Below are 24456 nucleotides of genomic sequence, written 5' to 3'. Positions count from 1 at the left end.
ATCTCAAAACAATTTGCAGCATATCAGCAGTTTACTCTTTCTGTTGTTTAAAAGAAAACTCAGCAGTTTGACTGCATCTCATTCATTTTACTTCTGCATGGTGTGTGAAACTAGCAGCTCCCCCTAAAACCCTTTTCTCTTTTTATTACAGAAACCACAGCAGGGATCAGACATAAAGCCACAACCCTACAGGTAACCACACAGTGCAATAAAAAAAAAATCAAGAATCAGGTCCAAGTTTCTGCTGAGCAGCAGCAACAATGAAGAAATGTGTGGCATTTTTGGTATGAAGATCAACACAGTAGGACTGGTTCATTTTTAATTTTTAATTTTTTGTTTTGTTCCTAACAGACCCAAAACTCGTAGAGGGAGTCTGGCTCCAATTCTGATACAGTAAAGGAATGAAGTGAAGGAGTGATCACGTCTAGCGCGTAAGTACATGAAAAGTGAAGACAATGGGAACGATTACTAACACATTAAATGACTCCAGTTGCTATTTTATCTGGTTGATGGATTAACATTGTTCAAACTGATGTATTTATTCCTCCACTTCTTCTCAGTGAGTCTCCTGCTTTGTTTCTTCTGAAGATGATGAAATAAAAAGAAAAACAGAAATGAAGACCGACACTATAACTATAAAAATCACAATATTTCTCAGACCAGTGGTATATAAGAAATATGTGTGTAATATAAAAAGGTTATTAAGGCACTACATAAATGAATGTATCTGATACAATTATAATTTGATGTTTATGTTCACAAGTTTTGAATGTGGCCTTGTTCATTTTACTGGTTTTGATGAAATAAAGAGTAAGTTTTCAGACTTCTGTCTGTAACTGTTATTGTTTCATGAATTTCAGTTTCAAATAAAGTCATCCAGAGTTAAAGCACAAAAAACTAGTTATTTGTCGAATGTACTACACACACACACACACACATAGAGAGAGAGAGATCCTACATCACCACCGAGTTTCTAGAGCATGTGATAGAGCCAGGTCGCAGGGCCTGAAGGATATGCTGCCGATTCACTGTTATTAGAAACTCCAGCACCAAGATTATTGAATAACCAAGGTTAAATAATGAAATACTAAAACTATATGTGAAAAAAGTTCATTTAACTAAAGATGCAAAAAAAGAAAAATTAATAAAATATTGAACAAATAAAAACTAGCTTAAAACAACCTAAAACCAAATAAAAACACATGAGGAAATCTCCTTAGTTTTAGTATTTGTTACACCAATCAAATGTGTTACAACAACTTGCCTGATGTGGCCTTAATGGACATGTTTATTGAGAATTTGGACATCTTCTGTTTTGCAACTTAGCAGGGCAACTTTGTGGTGTGGCGGGATGTAATGATGTAATTTTTGCCCCATGCAGGCCGCTTTGTAATAATTAAAAAGACAATGTCATTTTTCTGCGATAATCACTGACAGAGCAGCTCACTCAGAGAAATAACAAATGCAAAACAATTTCATTCATAAAATCAGAGCGAACTGAGTGTCTGTTGGTTTCCTGTTGATCGAACAGCTCCAACTGGCCTCAGTGGGAACGCTGAACAGAAGAGAAAAAACTCTGTTCTTCTGCCAAATGTGGATAGATGAAAAACAAATCTTCACTCTTCACTCTGCAGGCTGTTATCGCCGTGGGCGTGGGCGTACAGTGAAATACAGTACATCTCTCAGTGGCACTGGTCTACTTCCTCCTTCTTTGAACTCTCCCTGTCCAAATGTTCTTAGAGTGTCTACTCTGACTCAGTCTAAACATGTTCTGTCATGTTCAGACACAGAAACAATTCCTCAATAAACACCACAAACAAATGGTTTAGTGTGACTTGGTTTCTGTCTCCTGTCACTTGACTTCTCTCGGTCTGAGTCATCCTTCTCAGAAGTGCAATTGAACTGCACGGATACAAGATTCAGCTGGACTTGAAACTGGACAGATTTCCTCCCAGTGGTAAGAACAGTTCCTGACTCGATGACAGACAAATCCTTTAACAACTCCGTCAGTGATATATTATTGTTGGAACGTCAGAAAACGATAGAAATGGAAACAGAAATACTTTTTCTTTGTTTTATATCACATGCATTACATAAAAGGGTTTTTCATCACATTGTTAAACTTTGCAGCAACATAAAACTTGTTTTGAAATCCTGTCCCCTTTATTTTTTCTGCAAATGTGAATGCATTTGAAACCAGCGGGTGCTCCCTTCACACAGAGACAGCCCAAATATAATCAAAGTATCCGGGTGGCAGAGTATATTTGATGCAAGCTAACAAACATTAAATTTGAATTAAATCTGACAAAATATGGAGGAAACCTACTGTTAAACTCATCCGGCTGGAAAATGAGTTTCAGCTTTAAACCAAATGCTTAGAACAATTTGTGCTTTATGAGAACTGCTGCAAAGCAAGTTGGTTTTTAAGGTGTTAAAACTGTGTTCGGGTAAGTTTAGTGTAGGGTTTGGAGTTATGGATGTGGCTTAGTATTCAAATGCAGAGTAACAAGTGTGTCCGCATGTGTCATCTCCAGGCATGTGCATAGGTTTCTTCCAAGCACTGGTGGGACATCAGTGGGAGCATTTGAGCATGAAGGGTTCAGTTCCTTGATTTGTGCAGAATTTTGTGCATTTTCTCCACCGGCTTCTGCTGGAGTTTTTCATTTACGTGAAGAGAAACCCGAAAACAAAGCACCAGATGGCACAACCAGATTCCCTGAGTAAATCCTTTGCTTCTTTCTTGTTTTTACTGTGGGGCCTACATACATCTGTTTTAAATACTGGAGCGAGGTATGCCCGCTGAGCAGCCCGAAAATCTCCACATGTGCTTTCTGTTAAATCCAAAGCTTGAGTCTTTATTTTAGTATTTATGAATACAGAGTTTTATTCAATTTGCAGTGGAGAAACAAATGGAAACTTCACAATGGCAGTTTCTGTCCCTTACAATAATCCACTCCTGCACATGCATTGCAAAAAAATAGTTTAGGTAAATAAAATAAATGCAGTGGTGTTACATGCTTACCCTTTCAGATAAACAAAAACTTTAAAATAAAAAATCTGAATCGATCAAACTCACATACTGATTTGTTTTTTTGTTGTTTTTTTTACTTCCCGCCCACACGCGCTGCGCTGGTGTAAAATCAAACGTACCTCCTCAGAGCAGTCTGAAGCCGGTCAGCAGCTTGGAGCGAGCTCGCTGTGCACACGGGACCGATCGTTAATAAGACACAGTGAGTAAATATCAAACACCTTTATGTATCTATGAGACATATTCATGTTTCTATTGTATTCATGCAAGCTTCGTTTTAAAAGCTGATTGGCTGCTTAGATTTACGTTGAACACGAGAGACAGGTTTGTTGTGAGTTCGTTTTCTCCACCTGTGCTATGCAGTCACCATTCATTTATTTTTGTAATATTTTATATTACTGAGTGATTTAAGTCTGTTTGTTTGTCAGTTTTTCGTAATGTAGGTATTAAGAAGTCAGAAACATTATAACGAAGCAGTTATTGAATAAGAAGTTAGATATTTACTTGAGTCATGCATTCCAGTAAAGTTTTTAGTAAAATAAAGATTTAAATAGCTTTACATGCAAATGAATGTAAAATAATCAGCAGCAAGTACAATTTAAAGTAATATTAGAAATGTGATTTATCGTAACTGGTTCTTAGATTGTTTTGCTGAATCAATGTGGAGTGACATGCAGATATTTATTCAAGCACAGCATGTAATATGAGGTACTTTCACTTTATCATTTATACTTTAAATACACCAGATCCACTAAAAAGAAATGATAAGGTCTTTTACAAGCTTGTACGAAGATAAACATGTATTAGTGAGAGTATGGCCTTTTTCTCATTTATTTAAGTGTAGGACTTTCACATGTAAATTACTATATTTTAACATAGTACGACTGAAATTTTTGAACTTATCGACTCAGTTATTATTATTCCTTTATTACTGTTTTCTACAGTGCAGAGTAAAACTAATGAGCACTCAGTAAACATTAAACAGGAACATTATTGCACAAAAAGAAGATCATCAATTTCCTCCTTGAGCAGCACTTTGTTGGCTGGGTGTAAAAAAGTCCCTTTCCATAGCAAGACATCTTGAAGAAACCTTCAATCAAGAATCAGGCTCTCATTATGGATGGTCGTGAGCTTGGACCAACTGGGGTTGTGTAAATAACACATATGGATTCATTGTAAACCAACATATGTCTTTAATCAGAATCAGAATCAGCATACTTCATTAATTCCTGGGGAAATTATGTGGGTTACAGTTGCTCCAGTACCGTAACATCAACAAAAACAGACCAGACTATTTAACAGTAGAATATGTTAAGATATAGGGAATAGCAGAATATAATATATAATCACCAAATAATAAATCATTCCTTAACATTACGCTTTGATAAGAGTTTTACTTTAATTAGTTTTGTTAATTTTGCCTCAAGATGTTTATTCTGAAGCCATTCTCACATATGCTGAACACGTGTTGCTTTTCCTTCACTTTACAATCCAGCTCATCCCAAGCCATCTCTGTTGGGTCTACGCTGGGGGAGTAAGGAGGCCAGGTCATCTGTTATGGTGGTTTGCTCACTGTCCTGTTAAAGGACAAGTGATTCAACTTCATTTCAAGTTAGCAACGGTGGCATTGAAAAAGAACAATTTCTAGAGGAGGAAACCTGGGGCAGAACCACATTCAAGGAGGGTGGACCACAGCAATAACCAGCTGTGGTGGAGAGATAATGTTCACTATAAACTCCAAACAGATGATGATTGTTTGTCGTTCCAAGCTGTTGACTTAGGTGTTCCTTTGAATTCTGAATAAATTACAATAAATCAACCTTGTCACACAAAGATCCTCTCAAACCATCACAGTTCCTTCTCAGTGCTACACAGCAGGATCCACAAACATCCAACCAACTTTGTGTCTTGAAACAGTTAGATCTAAACTAAGACTAATCGGGCCAGAGTAAAAATTTCCACTGCTCTGATGTCATGTCTGATGTGTCTCTTGGCCAGAGTAGTTCTCCAAATCGTATCTGTCTTTCTCGATAATGCTTTATTTCATTTTGTTTATTTATTTTTTACAAATGAAAATATCAGAGGGACAGCTTATGTTGAATAGTTTTGAGATGAAGTTATAGAGGCAACACTGAAATGGTTTGAACGTTACTTGCCTGACTGCATTGTGCAAGTGTAAAGTTTAGTGGAGGGGGTGGGGGTTGTTTTTTCAGGACTTTATCTGAGGCCTGTGATTCCAGTGAAAGGACAGTTTCATTCTTCTGACTTTGTGGGAAAAGTTGGGGGATGGTCCCTGTGCATAAAGCAAGGTCTATAAAGACATGGTTGGGCAGATTTGGTGTGGAAGAACTTAAATGGCCTGCACAGAGTCCTGACCTCAACCTGACAGAACACCTTTGGGATGAATTAGAGAAATGTATTTCTGGAAGAATGGTTGAAAATTCCCATACACGCACTCCTAAACCTTGTCTAAAGCCTTCCCTGGAGAGTTAAAGCTGTTATAGATTGGGTGGGCTGATATCACATTAAACCCTATAGATTAAAAATGGGATCTCACCCAAGTTCATGTGGGTGTGAAGGCAGATGAGCAAATACCTTTGGAGCATAAGACGAGGCGAAAGACCACAGAGAAGATTCATGGATGTAGTGAAGGTGGACATGCAGGAGATTGGTGTGACAGGATGGTAGAGATAGGGTAAGATATATAGGGTAAGCTATAGTGACCATTAAGTGGGATTTATGGTCCATGACCATATTGTGCTCCTTTGTTTCCTTGGCGGTATGTTTTGGGTCATTGTCATGCTGGAAGAACCATCCACGACCCATCTTCAGTGTTTTCCTGAGGGAAGTAGGTACTTGTCCAAGAATTTGTCCTGTACCCTTGGCATAAAAACAGTCCCAGGATATTTTTCCACCTCCATGCTCCATGCTTGATTTTGGTTTCATCTGATCACAGCACTTTCTCCCAAGCCTTGTATCATTTAAATGTTCACTGGCCTGTACATGTCTGTTCTTGAGCAGGGGGACGTTGCAGGAACTGCAAGATTTCTATCTATTAATGTATAGATTGTTACGGATGGCATTTTAGTGACTGTGGTCACAAATGCCTTCAGATCATTAACAACTCTTCCTGTGTAGTTTTGGGCTGATCCACCGCCTTTCTAATGATCATTCTCACCCGTGAGAGTCATGGTCTGAATGCTGTGTTGGGTGTTGGGACAATAGTCTAGGATGAAGAACTTTGGCCACGTTTAATGTAAGAGTCCATGACTATGACACTACATACAGAAAGGATGCTTTTCTGAATATGGTTGCTCTGCAGAAAACAACCAATGGCCTTTTAATAATGCCCAACAGTTAACTGAAAAACATTCCACATGATAAACCCATATAACCAGGCAAAAGTAATGAAGATACTGCCAGTAGTGTTGTGTCTACAGTTTATTTTACAAGGGGAAAAATCATATTACAAACAACCTTGATTGGGTCAGTCTGTGCAAATGTTTGACATGGTTCTCTAAATATTTCCCGTGCCATTGCACTTTATTTGTTGATCATTTATTTGTGTGTAGAAGTGAAAAAATGTGGGCATCTCGTGCTCTGAACTTGACTCTAAAAACCTCGAAATCAAAGTCTAAAAAAGGGGAACACTTTGAAGATAATTATAAATGTAATTGTCAAATGAATGTAGTGGCAACAATAATATTCCCCTGTGAAAGTCAATGGAGAGGAGATTAATGTGCTGTAATCTTTGCAAGAGGATCTCCAGGGAAATTTGATAACATGCACTGGTAGAAACTAGTGCACTTTGGACTTATCAGTCTGCACAGAGGCTAAATGAACTTGTTTTATTTATCAAAGTGAAGGTACAAAAAGGGAGGAAGAGTTCAAGTCAGGGTATGGTGTCCAGATGTTACCACTGATAGCATCACGACAGAATAATTAACACACAATCACACAACTGTTTCCAGATTGCAGTATTTCTTCTTTACATGTATTTTCTTAAACCCAGGGAACGTGAAGTTTCTAAATGTTTCCTAATGTGGCTCCAGTTCTGCTTACAGCTTAGCAGTGTTGTATTTTACTGTTTTATTGTAATGGGAACATAAAATCCAGACATCAGATCTATAGTTGCCTGCAGCTTTACAGGAATCGTGGCGCTAAATTTTGATTTATTTTTGTCAGTTTCTAATTTGTGTTCCTTCTTGATTTAAGATAGTCCCCCTGCCAAGTAATGTGCACACTGTTGCTCAAGCAGAATGTTTAAAGACACGGTGAAATGCTTTTCAGTATTTTTACAACAAAATCCCTCTCTTCTTTTAACCAATAAGGTATATAATTTGTTCAGTATTCTTATGTTTGAGGAGTGGTTATATGAATCACCTGTGGTATACATCCTGACCTCTGTTGCACTGACTTCACTCCCTCAGAACAATCTCTCATTCAGCATTTCTCGCAATAGTGAAACTCTTGAAAATACAAAAAAACTGAAGCTGAGAAGAAAACAGAGAAAATAGAAATGAGAACTACAGCACTCGGTTTTAAAACTACAGCCATGGCAGAATGCGTCCTCTGGTTGCACCCTTCTCTATAACACTAACAGCCACTTGCCTTTAAAGTTGTTGATTAAATTTTCATGAGGAAAACTTTTTCATTGTTTTCTTGTATGCATATTCGAGGTGATCATGAACCCCAAAGCTGTATGGCTTTTGGGAATTTGTGCTAGCGTTACTGACATCCTTACCTTAAAAATTTGAAACACATCATATGACATACTAGCCATGCTGTAACTTGGGTTTTGGAATTTGGGGTTCCTGTGACATTTTCTTCTTTTTTGATCATAATCAAGCATTATTCATTTTGCAGATTAATTTCACTGTACTCATATCTATTGTTTCGATGAGAGTGGGTCAGCCTATACTTAACCATATTATTACAATAATATGGTGTGTTCATACAAAAAGCAAACCAACTTTTCCCCTCAGATATTGGTCCCCAACATTTAAAAAGAGGAGGAGCACGGCAACCAATCACGTTACAGCAACATACTTTCAGCCGTTACAGTGTAGCCTACCTTTCTCCAAACTGAGTTCATTTTCTCTGTGTTTTATCTAAAAGCAAAGTTTAACCAGACCACTCCAATCGTTATCTCTGCATCCTCCATTTCTGATTTGTCAGTGGTGTCAGGAGAACCCCAGCTGGTTCATGCTTAGGCTGTTTTTCAGCAATGTTGCAATATTTAAACTTGCACAAATGTACTATGCCCTCTTTGGTTTTGTTGAGAATGCACCATTACGCATGCAGTCATAGCTTTTACTACGAATGATCAAGAGAGACTGGAGGACAGGAAAAAAGAAAAGCTTGAAAGAGAATGAAACGTACAGTGCTCTTACAACATAAATAAAGTTTCATTTGGTTAATCTCTAAGGTTTCAGGGTTTTTGGGTTTTTTCTAAGAGGATAATCAAGGAAATTCTAAATGACTGCCCTGAATTACTGCAGTTAAGTCATATCTCAAGAACTGGATTTAAATCTGCCTCGTATATAAATCCTGCAAGTGTTTGTTGTTTGTATCACTCTGGGGATGTATATTTTTGTGAATGTTTACATCTGTATTTCCCTTGACAGTTTTATATCATCAACATGGAATTCTCAGAGGAAGACTACGACTATGAAAACACCACCTACAACTTCACCTATGATGACTATCCTGCCGTATGCGAGAAAGGGGACATCCGATCTTTCGCAGCCCTCTTCCTGCCCATCATGTACACCGTGTGTCTGGTGGTGGGACTGGCTGGAAACGTTTTAGTCGTGGCTGTCTACGCCTACCACAAACGCCTGAAGACCATGACAGATGCCTTCTTGACCCACTTGGCTGTGGCCGACTTGCTCCTGCTCCTCACGCTCCCTTTCTGGGCTGCTGATGCTGCAAGGGGCTGGGAGCTAGGGGAGGTTGTTTGTAAAATCGTGTCCGCCTGCTACACAGTGAATTTCACCTGCTGCATGTTGCTGCTGGCGTGCATCAGCTTGGATCGTTATTTATCGCTGGTCAGAGCACAGGATAGAGACCAAAGACGATGGCTACAGAGGGCGTTCACCAGGAAATGCTGTTGGAAGGTGTGTTTAGCTGTTTGGGTGACAGCTTTCCTCCTTGGCCTTCCTGATTTAATACGCTCAGAAGTGAGGCAGGCATCTGATAGAAATATCTGTCTAACCATCTATCCTTCATCTATGGCTCGAGGAGGTAAAGCTGTCCTAGAGGTGGTCGAGGTGTTGTTGGGATTCCTACTTCCTCTGCTGGTCATGGTGACCTGCTACTGGCGGGTGGGCTGTGCACTCCGGGGCCTCCCTGATGAGAGCAGAGGGAAGAAGTGGAAAGCTCTGCGTGTCCTTCTCATTGTCGTAGGGGTGTTTGTGATGACTCAGCTGCCTTACAACGTGGTTAAGGTGTATCGGGCAATGGATACAGTCTACAGTTTAGTGACCCACTGCGGGGCGAGTAAGGTGCTTGATCAGGCGGCTCAGGTGACAGAAAGCCTGGCTCTCACTCACTGCTGTCTGAACCCGATCCTCTATGCCTTTGTGGGGTCTTCCTTTAAGATGCACATGATGAGAGTGGCCAAGAAGTTTGAAGCGAAGCGAAGGAAGAGGGGAAGCAAAACAACAGAAACTAATGTGGAGGAGGGGATGGAAATGTCATTCAACTCCCACACTGCATCCCAAGAGACAAACTCATTCTCAATATGAGACATGACTAAAATGTCAGCGAGGTCTATGTGTCTATATATGCACACAAGGTCCAGCAGGAGAGCATATAAAGCTTTTGTTGATGTAGGGTGTAGCAGCAGTAGAAAAATGCTTGCAAATCATTAAACTGTTCAAAAATTCCACTAGTTTTAACAGTCTGTTCCTAAAAACAGTCTTTTTCTGCCAAAGCGAACAGTTTATGTGCTGGTTTCAAAGAGCTCCAATATATATTACTTTTGCCCTCTGTTGAAGAGAAAAAAAAATCATTTCAGCCACATATATTTTATGAAAAGACCTGCTGAGACAGTTTGTAGTTACTCTTTGCAGGAGTAGATGTATTTATTTACAGTAGTATCCATTAGTGACAATGACATCCACCACAGTGGGTTCACTGAGAACTAATTCAAGTATTGCATTAACTTTTCAAGAATTACGGACATTCTTATACACAGTGCTCCGTTTTCAAAATCTGGAAATTTTTTGATTTTATATTTAAAATAAATTTTAGATATAAGGATTCTTTTTAATAGCTGGATGAAAATCCAAGTCCACGGACATCACCAACTGCTGCATTTCATTTCTTGAGATACTCCACTTGGCTCTTACTACAGCTACTTCAGTTGCTGCTTGTTTTTTTGGATTCAAAAAGCATGCTTTTCTAAGTTGAAGTCAGGTGACCAAGTGGCAAGTTAAGAATATCCCAGCTCTCTGCCCCGAGAAACTCTTGGGTTGATTTTCCAGGATGTTTTGGGTTTTTTCCGTGTGCACTGTAAAATGCTATCTGAGCAGAGACTACAGGCCTGTACACTTCATAATTCATCCAGCTACTTCTATAAGCAGGCACATCAAACACTAGTGACCCGGTTGCACTGGCAGCCATGCCAATGCCATAACACTGCCTCCACTATGTTTGACAGATGATGTGGTTTGATTCATATCACGAGTCATTTCTCTCTTCCTCCATATGTTTCTTGTCGTATCAGTCTGATAAAAGTTCATCTTGGTTTCATTTGTAAAAAAAAAAAAAGGGAAAGTCTAATCTGTCTTTCATGTTGCTGAATGTAACCAGCGGTTTGCACCTTGTGAAACACACTGTGCTGATCATTTATCATGAGGGTGTATCTGGAGAGTAGATTTTTCCAATAATATGTCTACCTCCTCCCCAGTGTTCTTGGTTGTTTTTTTAAACCAAGGAAAGAATTCTGCAATATTCCACTTTAGTTGCTTTCTGTGGTCTTTCAGGTCTTGTTTTTGAGCTGGCCTTCTTTTAAAGAACATACTAGATTGCAGAGTTAGAGATTTATGCTCTCTTTGACAGGTTTGTTTGTTTGTTTGTTTTTTCAACCTAATGTCCTACCTCACCCTTTTTTAATATCTTGCAGGACGTAATATAAGGAGTTCAGTAGACTTGTGCTTCTCTGAAATTTCACCAGAAACTTGCACTCTGCCCACACAGTTAAGATTTATTACTAAACTCTCTCTGCATTACACACTAAAAACACCCACAAAGGAAAGAAAAACCAGACCTGCTGGAACTTCAGCTTTGTTGAAAAAGTGCTTTGTTTAATTACAATCAACCATGAATAAAAACTCCAGACCCATTTCATGTAATAATCTGCACAGCCTGTAAACCAGATATTATATCGTGCACCTATGAAAGGGTGAGCAAAGACTTTAAACCTCTGTATGTTTGCCAAATATCTGTTTTTCTCAGCTCAGGATGTATCCTGAAAACTCTTAAAAAAACAAAAACAAAAAAAACCAACAAACATTAACCATCAACAGAATTGCTGTAGTGCGCTGCTGGTGTTTCAGAATCGTGTGATATATCTACATCCACTGGGACTTTGGTTTGATGTGGGAACGCCGCATTTGTTGTTTCCTGAATTCCTAGGAACATCTGAAACACACATTTTTCCACACACAGATTCGCTCCTCTGCACTGAGAGCCGAGGCTGCACAGCGGGGTAAAAAACACTTTTTTATGAGTCAATGACGACAAGTTTGTAATCGTACTTTATCACTACATATGGGTTTACCACTGAGCTGAAATTCCTTAGAAAATGTGTAGCTGCAGACAGAGGGAGGGCTGGACACATTCAGATATTGTTACCCTTACCGTCCAGCATCGGCATCATTAACCCTGACAGATGTAAACAGGATACTGCATAGTTCAAATGTTTTTGATGTCTGTTGCAACTTGTTTTTCTTTTTTCCTTTTTTTTTTTTAAATGCTCCAATTTGACAAAATGTATACAATCGAATGTTTACTTGTGTCATTCATTTTCTATTCATTAGATGTGAGGTTTATTTATTATTCTTTGGTATTTTTTTTTCCCCTGCATCCCAGCTGGTGGAACTCAAGTATTGGTGTATACTGCAGGTCACACAATGTGGAAAGCATCTGAGAAATGTTATCCATCTGTTAAAAGAGCAAAACACTTTATTGAGCCAAAAAAGAAAAAAAAAAAAGGGGGGGGGGGGGGGTTGATCCAATTTGAATTGTTGCATACCTTCTGTGTGATTCAAGACAATTTTGAAAACAATTACTTGTTTCAGACTCAAAATTTGCATTCGAGTGATTTTTGTTCATTTTCCTTACATGAATTTCCTTTGCAAATACAACTGTGCTCATTAAACTGATTTATTGAGAACATAAACAATATATCTTACAATAAAAAATGAAGTATACAAAAAAAAAACCCAACTCTGCATTTGTACTATATTTAGAACAAAAGTGCAACAAATTAAATTAAATTATGATTAAGGCAGTCAACTAACTTCAGTTTCAAACCTGAACTACTTTTTTTTTTTAATTAAATAAGTAAAAATATTCAATTATTTAACTAATGATAGGATAAACTGAGGCCTAAAATGGCAGTATCACAATAATTTAGAAAAGAAAACTTTCTGACATTTTCACAAAAACAAGGTAAACAAAATGTAGCCAAACCATTAATTCAATAAATACAAAACGGTGGTTGAAATTTAACTGGGAAACTGAACAGATGAAGACGTACTGCATGAAGACAAAGCTTACATCTCCTGAACTGGATCATCAAAGAAGCAAATACTGAAATGTTATTGCAAAGTTCAACTTATCTACAACACTGTTACAGTCCCAAAAGTGGATAAGCTGTGCAAAGGAAAACAGTTATCAACAACTCAAGCTTTCCGCTGGATGTGGAAAAATACAGAGACACAAAAGTGCAGCAGGAATGTGAAGGATTTCTCTGTTTACTTGAGACCTCGTGGCTCATGGCTTTATAAATACCTTATGGTTCATTAAATCAGGCACTTTTTGCTGGACAGAGTCTGGATATGTTTAGCTGTGAGGTGCACATCAGTGAAGTCTTTGTTTTTTGTTTTTGTAAGATGACAGTGGTATATCAAAGTATCATCTCTGAAATTTTAACAAATAGAACAAATCTTTACAGTTTTTAAGAGGCAGAAAGTGCTTCTCAAGATTGTAAGAGTGTGCATCAGAGTCACTGTCAGACATCAGTAATTCAGGATCTGCACATCAAACAGGTCACACACTCCCTCGTTGTCATCCAGGTTGAAGCTGTAGTCTATACCTGAATTTGGAGAAAGGAATCAGTGCAAAAATGAAAAGATGGCACCCACACTGAACACACATTCCAGCTGTTGATGATTTAGGACCTAGATCAGAATGTGAAAGGCAAGGCCCAGAGTTCAGAATTGGCCCGACAAAGACATTAATCCAGCCCGCTGCACTGCTTTGGAAAATGTGAAGGAGGGCAAACATTTACACTTTCATCTGTATTTTCATAAGTTTTACAGCTCCTTTAATAGATAAACAATTAAATAACATTTTATATTCATGTTTAACATTCCTGTTTTTTTCGTAGTCTACTATAGAAATTTCCCTTTTCTTAATTAACAAAAATGTTTTGAACAATGAGCTACCAGAACTTTTTCGGTAATTTTACACTTTTATTTTTGAGTTTAAGCCCAAAGAGTTGTGCTGTCAGAGCAGCATTTCTTCTTTAGACTGTAGAAGTGGATGACTTGGGTGACTGATGAAATGTTTCTCCCACTGAAAACTAGAGATGGCACGATACCACTTTTTTATGTCCGATACCGATACCGATATCATAAATTTGGATATCTGCCGATACCGATATGAATCCGATATAGTGTTTTTTAATCAACAAAACTGTTTTTTAAAATATCTTGCTGCATTTTGCAAGTCTGCAAGTTCATACTCAAGTTTAAAACAACAACTACACTAAAGCTATTCTGTTATACCTGTATACAAAAAAAATATTTCATAGTTCAGCAATACTGATCAATCTAATAAACTTAGACCTACACCATCCTCCCTATTCTGGTATTTTAAAGAGTACTTAGTGTAAATATTAAGCAACCTAACTAATAGGGTTCCAACTCCCAGCAACAACAAAAATAAATAAATAAAAAATAGGGAACCACCCCTCACGCTCCACCTCATGATGCTTAATCAACGTAATCAACCTTAATTTGATGCAGTGTGGAAAAAAAATGCACAGAAATCAATTATTTTTCAAGAAATATTAAATAGATTCAACATCTTTCTTCAACAAAATTGCAGACTGCACAGATGGTACCTTCCCAGAGGAAAATGTACTATAGCTTACTAGGGTATATATATATATATATATTAGACTTAATAGTCACTATATACAGTAACTGACTTCTATTCATTTTACATCAAATTAAAACTTTGTGTGTCAGATAATTATTTATTAAAAGCTCGACATTTTAAATGAGAATAAGAAAGAAAAGTATGTCTTTGTGCCCCTTTTCCCTGTTAATGCCCTATCGGCCCCCCTGGCTAAACTCTGCTAGATCCGCCTCTGCACAGTTACCAGCCGTCAGCTACGTAGAAAAAGATCCTGGTGTAGAAAGTAATATTAAATAAATTCTAACAACAGCTTATCAAGCTTAAACGTGCTGCTGTTGTTCAGCCGCTGGTTTGCTCTTTCTGGCGCAAAGTGGACCAAAAACAAACAAGAGAGACTCACAACAGAAAAGCCGATCAGCTGATCATTAGCAGTTTCACGATTGAAGTAGCAGCAAGAGAGAGAGAGAGGCAGTCGCTTGTTAAGCTTAACGTGGGAATGCTTTACAAACATTCAGAGATGGACTTACACACTTGCTTTACTTCTCTCGGGGATAACTTTGTCGGAGATGAAATGCCAGGTTGCTAGCGAAGCTCCAAATGCTATCCAGACCACCGACAGGTCCCGCATGCCACAGCTGCTCTATCACGTGATGCATACTGCTCCGACGTTCTGAGGCGAGTTACGGCGTGTTGCAAGTTTTGTGAGGTGCTTTCGTGATATTTAATGGATCGGATTACAATTTTTATTTTTCTCCGATATCCGATCCAGTAATTTAGGTCAGTATCGGACCGATACCGATACGTAATATCGGATCGGTCCATCTCTACTGAAAACACTACTCCCAGGTGAACAGAAGCAACTTTTTGGGAAATGTTAATATGCCAAATTAAGATGTTAAATATGTCAAATAATAAACCTGCTAAGCATCAGGATGTTAGCATTAACTCAGGAGCATCTGTTAATCATTTGAATGTCTTCTCTTTGACCTCCAGTCGTTAAAATGGACACATTATAGTGATGCCTAAGGTCTGAAAGGTAAAACCAGAGAGCTTTATAACAGAGTTAGGGGTCTCAGTTTATCTGAAATAGGACTTTATGGAGGTCTATATGTAGGTAGACTACCTCCAGTAGTTAGGGGTAAGTGTGCCCCCAATTAGACAGCATTACAGAAAATTGGGGCGATGAATGGAAGCCAAGCAATGCACTGCTGTGGAGGGGTGAGCAGCAATATATATTTAAGCGTAGATACTGAATGTAGTTAAAACAGGTGCTGTGATGCTTACCATCAGTGGACATGAGTTCCTCAATCAGGTCAACAGCTCCTACAAAGAAAATTAAAAACATGTTTCTATTCCACTGTGGTGTTAAACGTTCACTGTTCTGGACCATTTGTAGCATATCTGTAAACAATTCATTCCTTTCCTCCCACTGAAAGAAAAAACATTAAATAAAAGCATGCTTAGACCTAAGAACGTCAACTGAATCAGAACTGAAACAAATGTGAAGTAAACATTAAAAAAAGGAAAAAGACTTATGATTCTATTCATATCCCTGGGCCTCACCCTCTCGGTTATCCTTCATGTGGTCTCCAGTGGCACTGAGCTTCAGTAGGCTGCTCACATCCAGAACAGACTGGAACTCCTGGTCCACCAAGTCCATCTCCTGCTGCTCCAACCCCATCACTGGTCGACCGTGATAGACTGCAGACAGAATGAGGAGTCGAAACAAGGTCACTTAACCTCATAATGAAGGATTAAGTTATCTGGAGGCAGAAAACAACAAATGTTGGAATGTGCACTTGTTTACTATAACCCTGGAGAACCCATGGGGTCAAATTTGACCCCATGGTTTCCTTCAAAAACCAATGGGGTCGGCTCTGACCCCATGGGTTCTCCAGGGTTAATGTAAGAGTTCGAAAAACATGATTACCACCAATCTCATTTGTCCAGTAAATAAGAAGTTAATGCCAAAAGGCTGTTAATTTATTAATGTCCACGAGGTCATGCCTGAAAAGAATCCTATACATGGCCCACTTTAAATCTGAATTATTTTTACCTAACTCATTCTTAATGTACAAAAAAAATAAACACACCCAACCCTATGCACTGGCTTCTCATCTACACACCACTGTGCAAAACATACCATAAGCTTTCATTTTACAGAATCCAAGTGTTTCCAAATGTTGAGTAAGTAAAAATCATTCAGTGAAAGGTCTTGTGATTTTGTTGGGGCAATTCCTCATTTTTTTATTTTCTGGAAGGATGGTCAGACTGGGTTTCGCTTTGACACTCTTCTACTTTTAGTGCAACTCTGACTCATCCTCTATAAAACTTAGAGCTGTCAGCTGTCGAGCTGTCAGATATACTGGAAGTCTTTTTTTAATAAAGCCACATGAACATATGCAATGATTAGCCACATTAAAACCAGTGAAGTATATGGCACCGCAATGCAATATTCTGATGGAGGGAAACTGGCATCAACGTGGATGTTACAAGCACCACCCACCTAAATACTGTTATAACCCTTAACAGGCTGCCCACAGGTTGCATGGAATCCAGTCTCAGCATTACAGAAATGTACAAAAACAAGTCAAATTAAGGGAGCGCCAACAAGACCCACTGCAGGCATCCTGGTGACGGACACCACAGGATAACTTCAGCGGTCCTGTGACCATACTCAGAGGGGCCAGAGCTGTTTTGCACAAGTGTATTTTTCCACAGTATTAGGCAGGTGGTGAGGCAACCTTTAAGCAGTGTAAACAAGTTGTCAAGTAGCTGCGATTGGGAGAAATTTGATATCTTGTGACTCATTTAGGTGGAGAATGTTATTCCAGAGAATCTGATAAATAAAAATGAAACTGTCCCATAGTAACAGCACTTTGAGGTTATTGAAGATCAAGTTTTCTGTGCAAAATTTTGTTCATACTCTCCTTGTTTATCATTTTTTCACAAGCTACAAGAGATTGAAGTAAATCTGCAAAGAAATGGGTCAAACTGTGCATACTGACGCTACAGTTTTCCTAAGACTTTAGATTCTTTTCTTACGGCCTAGATCTGGTTCATGTAACTCTGAAAGTCAGCTTGCTAAGAGAGGGAACATAGTGACAGACAGCAGTTTTATTTTTTGTTTCAAGATATTAGCACTGTATAGTATTACAGAAGAAAGTAGCAACTAATAAGTTCTGCTGTTCTTGCATGTCAAGACTCTACAACAGCTAATACTTCCAAGTCAGCTGATAAACAGCAATACTTTTAAAACAATAAATCAATCACATTTACATAATCAATTTCAGTGTTGTCCGTGGACAGTGTCTGATTAAAGTGCAGACTTTCCGGTTTCTTTAAAGGGTTTTAAGAAAAGTACTGCAGCAACCGTTTTGGAATTGCAGCTATTTTAATACACAAGCTCCACATTCAGTGACTCAGAACTCACTAGACAACTGACTGACAAGCAGCTTCCTGTCAAGTGAGGCTTGTTTCCACGTTACCTCACAATAAAACATCTATGACTTCCATGTTGATGTTGCGTACGTGGTTTACTGGAAGCTGAGTCTGTCTGGACTGTGTCTGTAGGCAAAACATTTCCCTGAAGCCATCCTGCAATACAGTTAAACAACCAGGAGATCCTCTGATATTTTTATAAGACTGACAGGCCAATCATTTTGCATTCCAGTGCTGCTGACAAACACCTTTATAACCAGATACTAAAAAGTAAATAGCAAATTGAGAATTTTACACGGTGAATTACAAGAATTACATTTACCTCTATTTACCATTAAAAATAATGATAATGCAAGTTTTTCTTCACCTTGAAAGTTATGGTGTGGATTTGGTAATTTCTGGTATTGTTAAGGAACTATTTTTGAATAAATGCCAGCAAAGGCTGCACAGTACCGGTTGCAGTAATATGCCAAGAAGTGTTGCAATGCATCCGGCCATGACCAGACATGACTATGTGAACATCAAAAATACCAGAAGTGAAATCCTTAAATGAAGAAGGAAGCACTTTTGACTGCTCCTGAGGGGTCACCACAGAGGACACATCTGCACGTTTTATTCTGACACAGATTTCACGCCGGATGCCCTTACTAACACAATCCTCCTCCCATTTATCCAGACTTGTGACTGGCACTCCCAGTACACAGGCCTGGGGCCCCCTGAGGCTTAAATACATTAAAGTGTTAAAAATCAGGACCACACATGCAGTTTATTCTGTTAAAATAGGCACTGAAGTTCAGAAACAACATGCGCAACTGTTACTTGAGGCCAGTTTATACCACCTTCACATTATATCTAAAATATTTTATCAGTTTCTTTCTTTAAGCCAACATGCATGGGATTTATAACTATAGATTTATAGTTAACATCCATAACAATCTGGCACTACAGAAAGAAGAGGAATGCAAACTCCATTGTTAAAAGCAGTTAAATGAAGGGCAGTGCTTACAAATCAAATGTAACAGCAAAAGCACCCATCACTCATAGTAGATCACTCATTGTTTAACATCGACAGTGTGTCTTTCTTAAAAGAAAACACACTATCATGTGTGTTAGGACACATTCATTCTTTTAAGAATATATGATGTTTGATACATTTATTTATTTTTATTTTTTTATAGAAACGACAGTCTTTATATAGGACCTCAAAAAAGGGGTGTACAAAACATAAACTGACCGACATCAGAACAACATATAATGGCTTCCTGAAAACTTTCTTTTCCTAGCTAAACATGAGTAACTCCCAAGTCTACAACAAAGGATAGGAAGTCTTCTAATGAAAATATGTATTAAATGCTCTTTTTTAGCAGAAAATTTAATCTATAATTAACAGCTCTCACTAAACATATGGCTAGCAATTAAATCATTTACAAAATAACCAAAATGCTGTTATCAAACAATAAACTGCAATAAAGTTACAACAATATAAAGTAATATTTATTACCCTAGTGCAGTGGTTTTCACATTTGCTCCTGTGTGTGACTCTGACACCGAAAACCTGAAACCTTATGTAGCACCACAAATTGGTTGACTATATAATTAGTAAAAACTATTCCAACGAAAACTGAACATCAGAAAGTAAACCTAGTTCTTCTGAATTGGTCACTATGTCAGAAGTTTCTTCTGAGGCCACTTTAAATTTCACAAATGACTCAGGTTGTAGAAGTTTTTCTTGACTACAAATGCAAAATTTTTATTACACATGTGTTCACCGCAGCCTCTTTAGCAGGCAGTAAAACTCTGTGGTGGTTTTGTTGAAGAACTTCAACAGCATTAAAATTCACATGCCCTAAAGCCCATCCTTACCCATCTGCACGTCAGGAGGGGTGGCCGACGGAGTCAGCACATCATCATGTTCTGGCAGCACCATCTGGTGGTCTGAGCAGAAAGACTCCTGGCTGCAGCAAGAGGTGGTGTTGGTGTTGGAAGTGGAAACTGAAAGAGGGAATCTCTGCAGGCTCGCGGGGGTGCTGGGTGGAGTTGGCATCTGACAGATGTCATCAGTGGGGGGTACAGAGAAGACCACAGGCACTCTGGAATCTGAATCTCTGTTGATAAGCATGACCTGAATGGGAGCAGAGTGGCTGCGCAGGTTCACCTGGTACTTCTTTTGACCACTCTGACCCTTAAAAACAGCAGCATGTCATTAAGTATGTCATTTAATAAAGCAGTTATATAGTTGATCTTTTTTTTAAGAATATTTAAAACTGATCACATGATCACAAGGGCATGAAATAAGATGCTTGCAGTGATAAACACAGAAAACTGTCAGATAAATGTGCAGTGTTTTTAGGTTTGCACTGTTTAGTTTCTGTGCAACTTTACAGTTTTACTGTTTACCATCACAGCAATATCTAGACGCTCATAAAGTTACAGGCTAGCTGATTGATGTTAGAGCACACATATGTACACTTATGTACAAAATAAAAAGCCAAATGTAACGAGAATCTTGCAGCTCACTCACAAGCTTTTATCCACCTGTAATAAAATCTGCTAGATAAAGCCTGTGCTGTGTCTGGCGTCTGTTCTCATTAAAGCAGAGTCAAATAAAACAGTACATTTCTATACAACCAAAGCAATACTACCATTTCTGGCAGTGGCACCTCCAGCTGAGTCCCAGCAGGAGCCACAACAGCTAGAAGTGTTTCTTCACTAAAAGCGCTGCAGATGTCTTCATGCGTCACAAATTTATATGTGTAGAAGTGTTAAAGAAGCCGGATTACTGTTTGAAGGAAATGGAGACAATAAACTTGAAAAACAAGAACTGTGAGCATTGTGCAAATCGGGATTAGCCTGGATGTCATTTCACTACTTGACAATGGCAATTATATTTATAATCCCTGCTTTATAGTGTTTTCTTTGATCAATAGGCAAACAATGTTAAAAGGATCAGAGAAGGATTTGTTGTCTCTGAACTGAGTAAATGGGGCCTCGAGGGAACTAGAATTACAAACCATGCAGACAACAGTACAAAAAAACACCTGGTGATATTTCACTGCAAAACAAAGCAAGCCCTACTAACAGATATTTTACTCATTTAATATGAAAAAAATGAGTTAAGATTTGGTTATTTTACAAAGTCTTAAGATGAAAAAGAAAATCAGAACTTCTCTTCTGCCAACATATGATAGAAAAGGCAGAGCGATGACATGAGATGCACAAAAGCAGTGTCTCCAAGTGAACTAAATAAAAACATTTATTTAAAAAATGTAGTCATAAAAAGGATATGTGTTGACAATGGGATCGTGGTTCAAGTGTTTGATGTTCTCCTCCAGCCAGGCCTTCTGGTTGTCCAGCTCTTTCTCTTGGGCTTCCAGCTCAGCAATTTGGGCCTTTAAGACATTTACCTGCTCCAAAGCCTCCTCAGTTTGGCTGGCTATGTTCTCACCCCTTAACATAACGTACAGGATAAGGATGTTTTCTCAGCATTTGCTCCATCTGCTTCATCTTCAATTAAAGTGTGTTTATCTTTAAATTAATGTAAGCACCAACTCTGCATGCATTTTTAAATCTACAGGAACATTAAAATAATAACAACTTTTTGAAATAGTAAACATTTTGTCTCACACCTCCACTGGATTACATTCTTGTTTTTCTTCTCAATTAGCCCCACCCCTTCCAGTACATTGGTGATATCATATATCCTCCTCTTCTGCTTCACTGCCAAGCTGTCTGCAGCCTGTTAATTCAGACAGACATATCAACATCACATCCATATTTCCATATCAGCTGTTCGTTTATAGCATCTTGAGATATACACTTGCAGGTCCATCATAGATACCAGGAAGTTTCTGCAGGAAATGCTTCATCGGTGAATCCAAGAAATAGGGAATTTGGCAAATTAAGCCGCACAAAATAACAAATCAAACTCCTTGGCAGAAGAAGCCAGTTATACAATACCAGAGGCAAAGGGAGGAGGGAAAGGGCTGAGTAACCTGCTGTGTAAACATTGCCCAAGTTTGGCGGGCAAGAAGAGAGGGAAAATGCTACCAATGATAAAAAATAAATAAATAAATAAACAGTTGCAGTAATTAAAGCTTCAAGTAGATCAGAGATTGACACAGGCAGTTAACATGAAACAGAAGTCTCCAAGGAGAGCACTGGAGTGTAAAAGTCATTTACAAATTTTACTAGATGCCCAATACTTAAGGACATTGCTAGTGGGGAAATTGAATAGATGAAATCAATTACATATATAAAACTGACTGGAAAAAATTTGATTTGGGTACCGCATTGTTATATGTTACTGCAGGATCCCACAGGGAGTCAATTGATATCTGCTAGGTCTCAGGAGCATAAAGACAGGTAGGCAGAAACCTTAATTTCAGGAGTTAAGTCTTAGCCTTCTCTTTTAAAAGGAGATGATTCCTATTTCATCTTATAGCCCATGGACATATGAACCTGGTGACACTGGGTCACAGGATAATGCCATGTTTAATCATAATGCAAAAAGACTGGGGATCAGGGTGCCACTCTGGCATCTCCCCGGTCGCTCATTAAAAGTAGGTTTCAAGGGAGACTGCTAAGTGTATTTTAGTGCAATTCAATTAGGCCTGATTTAGCATTAAACACACGATAAATTGATAAAGCATATGAAATACAATGATTAGCTAATTTTCTGTCAACAAACACTCTAAAAAAATTTTCTTTAATGAAGAAAAAAAAACCTTTTGAGTATCAGTGGAAGTATAAAGGAGGAGTCCGGGTAATGGCGGCTTGCTAGTCCACCTGTTAAAAAAATCAGTATACCTGACTGGACCCGTAATGACCGACAGCCCTTTGTTCGCATCTGTTGTATTAATGTTGTCAGTGGAAAACACCACTTAATGCTCCCCCCAAAACAACCCACAAAACCCGTCGTCTCCGTTTTACTGACCACTTTCAAATCAAGGACGCCGTCCTTGGCTTCTTGGAGCAGGCTGACAAACTTAATAGTGAGGAGCCCCAAACTTTTCTCATGGCGACTCGATGTCGAGGGTGCCGTCTCAGTCGTCTCAAACTCCATCTTCTTTTTATAAAAGAAACCCTTACTTGTTTTTACTCAGCCACCTACGTTTTAATGAGAATAACGATAATTTCTTTAAATAGCAAATAACGCCGGATCCCTTAACGGGACGATAGCAGCACCTGAAGGGTTTTTAAATGAACGGACGTTACGTTAGGGTCCTGTTGCTATGGCAACCCATTTGCGGCTCGTGCCACGGTCGACCCCCACCGCCGAGCTCGTGCCAACTAAGTCCCGCCTCCCCGCACATCAAACATCACTGACCAATCGGTACGATTAGTATTAGTATGGAAGCCCATAGCAGCCAAAAATATAGGTTAGCATTTTTTTAACTAATTAAAAAAAACATATAACATTTTATTGAGCTATTCTACTTATTTAAATTATTTTGTTATAGGTCGTGTTTAAATTTAGCTTTCCTAACAAGGATTTCATACCATCTAAGTATATCTTATCATATTTTGGTAAAATTCCCAAACACTATATTCAAATTAACTTTTTTTTTTATCTTTACTTGATAAGTCATAGTAACTTAACATTCTTGTCATTTTTATTTTTTAAAATGGGGAAAAATCAACTAATCCTAACAACTAATCCTATATACAGGATTATATATAGCACCTATTTAACACAAATTACAAAAATGTTTGGACATCTGTAAAATCACAGTGAAGTGACTTTTAAATCTCATGATCCCATGGGGTGTTTTGTTATTCACAACTGAGACATTTTGTTTTATAATGACAAGTTCTAGCTTATTTTGAGTTTGATGGATGGCAGCAACATATCCCAAAAAGGACAGCACTGGGACAATGAAAGCCTGAAAAAAAATGATTTAAAAGAGAGAGAAAGAGAGAGAGAGAGAGAGAGAGAGAGAGAGAGAGAGAGAGAGGCCAAAGGACTATTTTACTAATTAACTAGCAACAGGTCAGTAATGTGACTGGTTATAAAAAGAGAGGTGTATCATAGAGGCAGATTTTCTCAGAAGTAAAGATAAGCAGAGGAAGAACAGGTTCACAAATATGAAAAAAAAGACCTGCACTACAAATTGCATTATAAATGACAATTTCAGAAAACTGTTCATCAGCGTGAAATTGTGAATACTTTGAATATCTCATCATCTACAGTATGTGATAGCATCAAAAGATTCTGGGACAAGGCCAAAATTAAATATTATATGCCTGTCATCTCTGATGATATAGGGGTCCATTAGCATCAATGGCAAATTGGCAGCCTGCACCTCTGGAAATGCACTATGTTGCAGGGTCTACAGGTTGTAGGGCAATATACCGTAATTCCCGAACTACAGAGCGCACCTGATTAAAAGCCGCATGCTCTAATTGTAGAAAGAAAATCAATTTTGTACTTGTACAGGCCGCACCGGATTTTAAGCCGTATGCATTTCACCTGTAATATGAGATATTTACACAGAAATATTACACGTGAGGATTTTTAACGTTTAATATAAGGTAACATAAACATGGTAACATAAACGTTATGGTAACATACAAAAATACATACTGCAAATGCTTTTTTTCCTCGAACAGCG

The 24456-nt window shown here is 38.3% G+C and overlaps 2 protein-coding genes across 5 annotated transcripts; one reads left to right on the top strand and one right to left on the bottom strand.

Annotated features, from left to right (window-relative positions):
- The first annotated feature begins 1915 nt into the window (after positions 1-1915).
- On the top strand, positions 1916-11378 carry ackr4a (atypical chemokine receptor 4a). 3 transcript variants are annotated; one of them, XM_026150046.1, is made up of 3 exons: positions 1916-1957; positions 3159-3230; positions 8656-11378. In XM_026150046.1, exon 3 carries the CDS (start codon positions 8671-8673, stop codon positions 9775-9777), a length of 1107 nt encoding a protein of 368 aa, XP_026005831.1. In that variant the 5' UTR covers positions 1916-1957; positions 3159-3230; positions 8656-8670; the 3' UTR covers positions 9778-11378. The 3 variants fall into 3 exon arrangements, with proteins under 3 accessions (XP_026005831.1, XP_026005833.1, XP_026005832.1); XM_026150048.1 differs by lacking the exons at positions 1916-1957; positions 3159-3230 and adding an exon at positions 5095-8406; XM_026150047.1 differs by lacking the exons at positions 1916-1957; positions 3159-3230 and adding an exon at positions 8431-8528.
- An 879-nt stretch (positions 11379-12257) lies between these two features.
- e2f5 (E2F transcription factor 5) lies at positions 12258-23135 on the bottom strand. Of its 2 annotated transcripts, none has more exons than XM_026150049.1 (8): positions 22779-23135; positions 21472-21581; positions 21131-21292; positions 20488-20596; positions 19709-20027; positions 15968-16105; positions 15689-15727; positions 12258-13355 (listed from the first exon to the last, which is right to left on the bottom strand). In XM_026150049.1, the coding sequence occupies exons 1-8, from the start codon at positions 22905-22907 to the stop codon at positions 13279-13281; spliced, it is 1083 nt and encodes a 360-aa protein (XP_026005834.1). In that variant the 5' UTR covers positions 22908-23135; the 3' UTR covers positions 12258-13278. The 2 variants fall into 2 exon arrangements, with proteins under 2 accessions (XP_026005834.1, XP_026005835.1); XM_026150050.1 differs by having other exon boundaries at positions 19709-20021.
- Between the last annotated feature and the right edge of the window lie 1321 nt (positions 23136-24456).

The sequence above is a fragment of the Astatotilapia calliptera genome, chromosome 18 (genome assembly GCF_900246225.1).
Source record: "Astatotilapia calliptera chromosome 18, fAstCal1.2, whole genome shotgun sequence".
Taxonomy (NCBI): Eukaryota; Metazoa; Chordata; class Actinopteri; order Cichliformes; family Cichlidae; genus Astatotilapia; species Astatotilapia calliptera.
Note: the sequence above shows the minus strand (reverse complement) of the source record. Positions and strands in the feature narration are given on the sequence as shown.

Coding starts and splice junctions, on each gene's coding strand:
- e2f5 (XM_026150049.1), bottom strand. CDS start 22,907: ATGGAGTTTGAGACGACTGAGACGGCACCCTCGACATCGAGTCGCCAT. Junction 15,728..15,967: donor CATGAAGGATAACCGAGAGG/GTGAGGCCCAGG, acceptor TTTTCTTTGTAG/GAGCTGTTGACCTGATTGAG. Junction 13,356..15,688: donor GGAACTCATGTCCACTGATG/GTAAGCATCACA, acceptor CTCCAAATTCAG/GTATAGACTACAGCTTCAAC.
- ackr4a (XM_026150046.1), top strand. CDS start 8,671: ATGGAATTCTCAGAGGAAGACTACGACTATGAAAACACCACCTACAAC.